Source organism: Pavona decussata, unplaced genomic scaffold (genome assembly GCF_977016875.1).
Source record: "Pavona decussata unplaced genomic scaffold, jaPavDecu1.1 SCAFFOLD_288, whole genome shotgun sequence".
Classification (NCBI taxonomy): domain Eukaryota; kingdom Metazoa; phylum Cnidaria; class Anthozoa; order Scleractinia; family Agariciidae; genus Pavona; species Pavona decussata.
This window is the reverse complement of record NW_028145688.1, coordinates 33,188-42,801: the sequence shown is the minus strand read 5'-3', so window position 1 is coordinate 42,801 and position 9,614 is coordinate 33,188. Positions and strand designations below refer to the sequence as shown.

The following is a 9,614-nucleotide window of genomic DNA, read 5'->3' as shown; positions in this document are numbered from 1 at the left end:
GAATAATTCTTTTATTAAAAACAATCAAGAAATATTGCTAGATTTTGCGGATTTCGCTTTGAAAGAACAATTAGAAGACTATTTAATGGTTTCTATTTCTCGGGCATGGTATAATGGCTCATATACCATGAGCGCTAAGCTAATCAAATTGCTCGAATTGCATTATACAATGATCCAGTTTTAAATAACGATGAATAATGACGCTTGCGACCTTAATAACTTTAGACTACAAAAAAGTTGTTGTTTTATCTTCGTTGAAAGTGGAAAAGCCGGGCAAGAAAATGTGAACTCGCGAGACGCGAAGCGTGGATTCTCACGCGAGACACTCCCCAGTCTCACTTTTCAATGGCATTTCCTCATTCGCTCCAGAGTTGCCCTTCAAAGATCGCACCGGAGATGGTACGACAAATAGCGCAAAAATATATGGACTGTCAGTTCCAGTCTGTAACAACAGTTCAAAATATCTTTCATTCGAGCTAACGATTGCGAGACTAACAAACTAATCATTCTAATTCCATAAACGTAGTCCAGTAAACGCGGTAACTAACACATCGACGCATCATCCACCGGCGGCTGAGTATCTTTTGTAGGTTTAACAACAACAGCATAAACTGGTGGTTTTTCTTCCTTTTCCGGATCATCGGCACGGTCGATAACCTGGGTCTCCGTGACAGAAACGACCTTTAGTGACACTGGTTTTTCTTGGTCCTTCGTTTGTGTTCTGCCTGCCTGATATTCTTCATCGGTGCCAAACGCTAAGGTCATCGATTGGATGCTCTCGTTCAAACTTTCCTGGTCGAAAGCGAAGTTGTCAAGGTCCATCTCCTCAGGTTCCCTTAACGGATCAGGAAAAGTTGAAATGGACGGAAAATGACGGATTGAATGACTCATGCTAATGGAGCCGTCATACCTTCGCTCTATAGCTTCCGTAATATTCCTGCAAATTAAAATCAAAACGATAGTTCGCAAGAAACCCATTATCTGAATCAGGAAATCTGCTGTTGCCACTGGCAACACCGCACCTGTTTTCTCTGGGTAGGCCAAGTTTCGATTATTTGGTCCAGTCAGTTAAACAAACAATGGAGATCATAGTCAGTTCTTGAAATGTCCAGTTTCTGGTAAGTTAAGCTTGTTAATTTATCGTTATCTACGTAAACTCCCCCCCCCCCCCCCCCCCCGCTGAGTAAAACCAAAAAGGGGGGACGTCACGTGGTATACCCGCTCCATTTTTATAATTAGCCTACCTGATCTACAAAGGACATTTGTGACGTTGGTTATCATTCCGTAGTAGAAAGTTTGCAGAATTTTGTTTCGTTTCTCATTCACAATTATGCGCCATGCTAGCTGGAATAAAAACGCTAGACAAAACGTGTCGCCGGAATATTTGTGATATTACATAGGGAGCCATTCCTTAATCCAGATGAGTCTTTCCTTTCTGCATTTGGTTACATTGACAACGCATTATTGTCATTGTAGCACGGAGAGAAATTTACATACAAGCGGTGAAAGGAACTTATTACTTTCAGCTGTGAACGTAACATGTAAGCTAGAATCAAATTCAAAGACAAACGTATTAACCAAAAAGGCCAAAGGTTAAGTTAAACTTGACTTAGTCTTCTATTGTAAAAAAAGGGTTATTTCTGCAGCTTTGGCTGACACATAATAATTTAATAGCCACTTTGTACTCCAGTAACTCCAAAAACCTCTTATGAGAGATTTCCTGTAATCATTGTATGCATTACTATTCCGGATTAGGGTCGATCGAGCGCACCTTAAGTCAAAACGTGTTTAATTTATAAAACTAAGAAATGTCTATATTCTACACTTTGTTCTTAGTCTTCCGCTATCTCACTTGTAAGTCATAACAGTAGATAATACACATCCTATTTCAGATGAAAAGGTTACCCAAGGCAAGATTGGTGTACACTTACTTGGATTCATCAACTTGCAGTCTTTTCCTGTCCTTTCTATTTCTGTGACAAAGAATGATGCTGATGATGATTGCCACAAGAATTGCAACACCAATAACCACTAAGGCGATAATCATGACGTCAGCTGAGTGAAAATAAACGAACCAATATCAGTCAATGTGAATTAACCAAGAATAGAATAGAATAGAATAGAATAGAATAGAATAGAATAGAATAGAATAGAATAGAGTAGAGTAGTTCTTTATTTAAACACGATAAAATGCATCAGGAGTGTAACCTAACTATCCTAAACAAAATTCAAAAACTAACTACAACTAATCTAACTAAAGCCTGTTTTTCATGAATGCCGTGTATACTCTAACATCATTAAAAATGAAGATTAACTAAAGTTGGTAGGGTACTAAATTGGGTAAAGAAATAGATTCTAACAATTAACAATTATAGGATATAGAATTGCTCCTGGAAGAAGCTCTAAAAAACACAGTTTCAGAGATCTTTCCGTTTAAGAAATGGGGTGGTTAAATTTATTGTAAGAGCTGGCTGACAGACAAGTTTTTTGTGAAAAGTACGCTGATGTGCGCCATTTCGAAAGGCTGGCCCTAAAATCTCTTCATAATGGGACGTTGTAAAAATGGTATACTTCCTTCTAAGGCTTATATAATCATTCTTCAAAGTAGAACGTTTGTGAATGGGTGACTAGTTTGAACATTTCCGACAAATGGAAAGCGTGACAATTAATACTGAGACACGTAAGCTAATTTTGGAGCTGTTTGCTGAGTAAAACAAGCGCGACCTAAATTGTATACCGCCTACTAAGATCTTTATGCCCTTTTCCATAAATCCCCATTTACCTGATCGACAAGAGTCAGGATTACCGTGCCACTAATTATCAGTCCTCTTGCATATTTAAGGTGCCGTGTGAACAGGGATAGAATCTGTGTCGAGACCACACCGTTAGATAGGTCTAGACCTGGTTAAGGAAGGGGGGGGGGGGGGGGGGGAAATATAGGGGTATTTTCATTTTCTTGCCAAGAATTGTCATGCCTGGTTGAATAACCGAAAGTCTCCAGGAAAGCAAGCTATATAACTGTCATTCTTCTCGGATCTTCTCGCAAGAAACCTGGCATTTTTATTCTTCTGTTACTTTTTGTCTCACGAAAATATTTCCTCAGTTAGATTTCTTTCCACCAAAACTATCTAAGGTCCAACTAACAAGCCAGTGATAATGAAAAATGGTTTTAACAAACAGGATAACCGACGGAAATGTCTACTACACAACGTAAGATTTCTCCAGTTAATGTAAATACATTAAATTTATGTTGTCCTCTGCCAAAGATTAAGTGTGTCAAGAAATACTCACAAAAACACCCGGAATCCCAAGTAGTCTGGCTACATTTTCTCTTGTCCTCCAATGGCTCTTCACACTTTGCTGACGAGCGAATGCATTGCCTTGTTCTGGTCTGTTCGCCATCACAGGTTTTTGAGCACTCACTCCATGAGCTCCAAGGACCAACATATTGGTCTGCTGTTGCGAAAAGGAAAGAAAGAAAGAAATCATTTGCATATTATACCGGCACTCTACAAAGTGAAAATCGACTGACAAGTTAGAATCGGCGCGTTCTGTACAGCATTTATTTAAACCACGGGACCAAATAAAACATAATACTGCTCATATGGCTTTCATTCGTACAAACTAGTTCTAGAATTTACTCCACAGAGTAAAGGGGAGCTTCAGCAACGGCGACGGTGAAGAAAAAGAGAACAGGGGGGGGGGGGGGGGTGACGTCAGAAAAAAAAGCAATAGGCTTAATAACGAAAACAACAACTCTGCACTGCGTGCATTACACTCTTTGGTACATTTCTTTGCACTCACTGCACGGCTACGACGTGCAATTTCTTGATATACTTATGGAGGAAGTAAACAGCTGACGACAATTTTTTTCTTTCTCTTTCAGTAAACTTGGGTGCGGTCTCCAAGAATTTATCCCCGACGAAGTTTCAGCTACATTTGACATTTAAGGCGAGTTGGAATAATCACGACGACGTTTGAAAAAAGTCGTTTTCGCTGCCGTCGCGGTCGTCCATGCATGATAAACCTCCCTAAAACATTTCAACCAACTTGTTCGCTATTGTTCTTCACGAGTGCGGAAGGATAAGGATAAGGAAGGAATCAAATCGTGTTCTCTTAATTTTTGATCTGGTGTTGCTTGGCTTACATTCTTTCTCAAAATAACAGTACTATCCATCCGAAACCAAAGGCATAAATTTTCCTGTAGGATCGTGTCTTTTACGAAGGGTTCGGGAGATGTATTTCGTTCCAGTAGCTTTAACTATGACAAGCTGTAATTTTCTATCGCAAGCAGTTTCGAATCATGACTAAAGGCCTTATAAACTTATAAATTTTTTTATTTGCTTTTTGCTTTGAGTAACATTGAGATAACCCAAATATTAAAAACGATGTGGAAAAGTGAAAATTCGGGAAAGCCGAGTTATATAATACTCTTTGCTCCTGGGAAGTTCCTGCCCAAACGTGCTATGGTTCGCGTTGATGGACATAGAAGCAAGACCTCGTCAGTGCGCAAACACTATGACAATAGACACGCAGGCAGGATTCCAGATGACTTTCGCAATTGTTTTAAGGTGTTGAAAAAATGCCAGAAAAAGGTTTGATTGTCTCATTAATGAGATGTTACTCATTAAACAATTACGACCATGTTTAAATGTGCAATCAGACTCAATTTGCGCTAAGGTCTTTGTCTAACTTATGCAAATAAGTGACTCTGAACTCTCAGTTACTTTTGCAATCGCATATTTAATTTTACAATAAAACTGCAATTCTACAGCCGCAAACCAATGAGTGGTGCCGGATCACTGGATCAGCAAATTATCTCAAATACAAAATATTAACGGCAGACTTATCCCAACGGCGGAGGTGACGAGCTTGATAGAACAAACAACAAAAGCTAGAATAACTGAAATATATTTGATTAAAAAAAAAAAAAAAAAAATTGCCCGATATTTCGGTTTGCAATACAAACCTTCCTCGGGGGCTGAACGAAAAAGAAAAGTGAGAAACATATAAGGATCGTTACAAAGAAGATTTAAAATATAAAATGCGTGACAATGATTGGTTGTTTAGGATAGATCTGCGATGCTCCCCGAAACGTTTCGGGGAGCATCGCAGATCTATCCTGAATCACCATCAATTACTCAACCCTACTCCTGTCTCGCCACATTTCAACCAACCTGGCCACTCAATCAACGACGTCCAACTAATCCCTCTTGAACTTCTACGCAGCAAACGTGACTCAGTTAGAAAGGCTCGTGAAGCTCATTTAATCAACAAAGCTAAAACATTGCACCCTCTTTGTATAAATAGACGTGACGAAACACGCCAATGAAATGTCTCACACTTGTAACTTTGTCCTAAACAACCAATCATTGTCACGCATTTTATATTTTAAATCTTCTTTGTAACGATCCTTTTATGTTTCTCACTTTTCTTTTTCGTTCAGCCCCCGAGGAAGGTTTGTATTGCAAACTGAAATATCGGGCAAAATTTTTTTTTTTTTAACAAATATATTTCAGTTATTCTAGCTTTTGTTGTTTGTTCTATCAAGCTTGTCACCTCCGCCGTTGGGATCAGTCTGCCGTTAATATTTTAGACGTGAAAACTGCAAAGGACCGCGAACGATAATGCTGTCAGTTGACGTAGGATCTACAAGAGACCTAATCAGCCAAAAATAAACTGTAACACAAACTGCAAGGCTGATACTACGTGAAAGAGTTGACTTTGCGAGACAACAACCCGACAGAAACCGACAAAACAGGGCTGCAACCGTGGACAGCTGTTTCGTTCTTATTGGAACTCGTCAGCACGGTGTAGCAGTTCTATATGAAACCAGCGACAGAGCCAGCTCAAATAAAATGCAACAAAACCCATGTCCTATCAAGTCTCGTACTTTGAACCCGCCCGCTCCCCGAATCACGCGTTGCCACACCACGTGCCTCAGGGAGAAAGCAGACAAAGCATCGAATTCCTGTCTCGCAAAGTCAACTGAATGTAGATGGCCAAAACCATCTAAACATTTGTATTTAATTATGTAAATATTTTGTATTTAATTTTAGTATCCCTTGACAATGGCGCCAAGATGTCGCCAAAAACGTAGGACTTTTCTTTTGTTAGTTTTTGCCTGTATATGTTTATCTAAATCATTGTTGATTCAATACTCTTTGTGCCTGATAAACAATTGCCTAGTAGATAAAGGAGCGATTTGCAACTTGACTCCAGTCTTGTACGGTTCCATGGCCGAGTTATGTAAGCCACTTCATGTTAAAACGGCAAGTGACACTTTGAAGGCCCAGGGCAGATTATCGAGATATCATTGCACGTGTTAATGAAAAAAGGTATCCTCATAGAAAGCGTCGATTCTGTTAATAAAACTGCCCTTATTTGCTAAATCCCAAGTGAGTAGACCTTTCCATGATCTAGGGCAAATTAATTTTTGAAATGAATGTATAATTGAAAAGCACTCTCGTTTTTATCTTACATGGAAATTGACGGCAGAATTTTGTAATTGTAACTGAAGTCCAAATGCTTTAGAGATTCACAGCTCCGCGTGACTGTTAACTCTCTCACTCAATTATCATGGCCTGACCATATAAACAATAATTCACAGCTACAGGTTAAATGAGTGTGTTAATGAATATGAGTGAAAATTCACTCACCGATTGTTGAAGACAGGAACACAGTTTGCAAAACTGAAAGAAGAAGAGTCACCAACCATGCCCTCGTCGAACAAAAAGCCATATCATACAATTTGATTCCTTTTAGAATTCAGACAAAATCTGCCTCCAAATTAAACTGGAATGGCAACAGTCGATCGATGAAAGAGATTGCTCTAGTTAATTTGCAATTGGAATCGATAAACAGCCACAGCGAAATTAATCAACCGGCAAAAAGAAACAGTTTTTGTCCTTTTATCACAATTTGAACCTTATGGGTTCAATTCAATCCACGTGTATTACAGTAGCAACCGTCTTGAGAAGCCAGACTCCCGAAAAGGGTCAAGAATTTAACTAACTCCGTTATTTTGGCGAGCGCTAGCTGTTTTTCGCTGTGCTTCCGTCAGAGCAATCTAACCATGCACGGTTGGAAAGAAAAATACAAAGAAAGGTTTATGCCCGAGGGTTTGATAGATTCTAGAAATAAAACTCAACAATAGCGTTGCTCAAGCATAACTCCCGACTCTATTCGTATTGCGGCAAAGCTTGGTTGTCGAGGATTCGTGGCCTTTTTTGTTTCACAATGGAGCTTTCCATTGCAGTTTTTTTTGCATAAATTTCGCTTGTGGGTACAAAGATTGTGCGATGAGTTACTTGAAAGCATAGGAATTAACATTTATGCCGTAGTAACCATAAAGTCATGTTTGGGTTATCCAGAGCCGCGCATTCATTCTAGATTGCGAGGAACTTGGAACAAGTAATTGTTTTCATACCGAGTCTACGTCGGCTGAGGGAGAAGAGCGGATCTGGGAATGTGAAATTAAAAGAGAGTCGCACTGGTCGGTCGCGTGCGATATTGGAACGCTGAGTCTCTTAAGTATAATCTAGGTGCACTTGAAACCTACTAGAGTGTGAAGAGGTAAAATCTACCAACTTGAACTTTACTTAGTGACCATGGAAACGTTCGTAGTTCAAAGAAGCCGAAGTACGCCGCCAAGTATGGCCAACACCACACTTGAGAACGTACTTAACCAATAGGAAAAGGGAAACCAACTGAAAGCCACGTGCTGCGGCGCCAGGACAGATAAACATTTTGCCGTGAACTAAAATTAATCCAAAAAAAAAAAATCAAAATGGATGGCTGGAGATACGCCTCACAGTTTGAGGACTCTATGGAACAGTCTTTTTCGTAAGTAAACATAAAAAAGAAGGAAAGGCCGATACAAATAGTTAAACTTACGATCTTATTTGAATTTCATCTTTACAGACAGCCTGAACCATCGATTTTCAGTTTAGAAGATGTCGCCTGTTCTTTGTTTTGTCGCCAAGTACTCGTAAACAATGAACTACCTACACATTTCCTGTAATGTTAAAACTCTCTGAGTTAAAATTAAAGACAAAATAAAGAGTAAACAACATAAAACGTTTTTCCGTTGCAAAGGCTCCATAATTTCCCAGCGAGCAATCGCATTTTTGATTTTACCGCGAAAGATGATTGACAGCTTGTGCTTCAAGTGTATACTTTGTCACCAGGTGTGAAGCCAAGTTTTCTAAAGTGCGACTTGAGATTTTTAAGTGCACTTGAATCAAGTACTTACTTGAAACTAACTTAGCTTGTAGTGTGAAACCAATGAATGAATGAATGAATGAATGAATGAATGAATGAATGAATGAATGAATGAATGAATGAATGAATGAATGAATGAATGAATGAATGAATGAATGAATGAATGAATGAATGAATGAATGAATGAATGAATGAATGATTGAATGAATGAGTTAAGGAGTGAGTAAGTTTGGAGTGAGCTGATTTTGAAGGGGATTCGATTCCTGCTGGGGGCTCGGAAATTTTTTGCGAGAAGTTCCATCGTTTACTTATTATCTATTTTATTTTCATAACTCTTTTCACGTCGCTGAATTTATTTTTTGTTATCATAAACAGTTACTACCTCCGATATTTTCGATTTTTTTTTTTAACCTATTACTGGCAAGTACATAGTTATGGCATTAGAACAGCAAATAGTTATATTTACAATCCTTTATCTAGGTCCTAAAACTCGTAATTTTCCTCCAGCAATTATCCCATGTTCATCTGGCTTTCCTACCTTCAAGAAACGAATGTACAAGTCTCAATTGAAAGAATTCTGTTTTGTTCATGCCGCACATACGCAGCACTGGTTTGTATTTATTGTTTTTTCTAGGTGACCTGTTTATATATGCCCGGTGTTTTCTTGAGGTCTCCTCGCCAAATCTTTTTTACTCAGTCTGTTACTTTCGTCTTACATGAGCGTGTTTAATGGCTCATATACCATGGCCGCTAAGCCAATCAAATCCCTCGGAAATCTCATCCAGTTGTTGTTGGAATTTTATGTAACATGTCAAGTTGATATTGGCAATTCTCTCCATTTTTTGAAACTTAGCAACCACTGCACTACAATGATCGAAAATTGTAATAATGTGAGTTATATTACACACGTTCTGAAAGCATGAATTTTGATCATTTGAAGCCCTTTTCCAGTGTATGACATACCTGGGTCACTTTTTGTTTGTTTGTGGGGCAAGACTGAAGATTGGTTAGGAAATTAATTAGCTGTGGCGCGCGCGTTGTCAGGGAAGGGGGGAAGGTTTGAAAAGGATTATTTCCCATGACAACCGGTGCGCGGTCTCGGCCAGTCTCGTATCCATTCCCAGTTCAGTTGGAAAAATTAAAACAAAAAACAACAACAACAACAAACACAAAAACAACAATAAAAAACAAAACAACAATCAACAAAAAACAGCTTTAGTAGACTACAAGCCACTTTCATCCAGTTGTTGTCGGAATTTTATGCAACATGTCAAGTTGAATTGGCAACTCTCTCCATGTTTTGAGACGGAATAAAACAGTCTGCTAAACTTGGCAACCACTGCACTAGTACTTCTCTGATCACGCGCGCGAGTATAACATAATTAAACGTG

General features: G+C 38.9%; 1 protein-coding gene across 1 annotated transcript; it reads right to left on the bottom strand.

Moving 5' to 3' along the window:
* Nucleotides 1-506: 506 nt before the first annotated feature.
* Nucleotides 507-7,026, bottom strand: LOC146455018 (uncharacterized). Its single transcript, XM_085094817.1, has 4 exons — nucleotides 6,660-7,026; nucleotides 3,292-3,456; nucleotides 1,932-2,055; nucleotides 507-937 (listed from the first exon to the last, which is right to left on the bottom strand). Exons 1-4 carry the CDS (start codon nucleotides 6,739-6,741, stop codon nucleotides 544-546), a joined length of 765 nt encoding a protein of 254 aa, XP_084950943.1. The 5' UTR covers nucleotides 6,742-7,026; the 3' UTR covers nucleotides 507-543.
* Nucleotides 7,027-9,614: the final 2,588 nt, after the last annotated feature.

Bases quoted from the DNA above. Each gene is read 5' to 3' on its own strand.
- LOC146455018 (XM_085094817.1), bottom strand. From the start codon at position 6,741: ATGGCTTTTTGTTCGACGAGGGCATGGTTGGTGACTCTTCTTCTTTCA. The intron at 3,457-6,659 runs GTGAGTGAATTT...TTTTCGCAACAG, and splicing joins GTTCCTGTCTTCAACAATCG to CAGACCAATATGTTGGTCCT. The intron at 2,056-3,291 runs GTGAGTATTTCT...ATTTTCACTCAG, and splicing joins TTGGGATTCCGGGTGTTTTT to CTGACGTCATGATTATCGCC.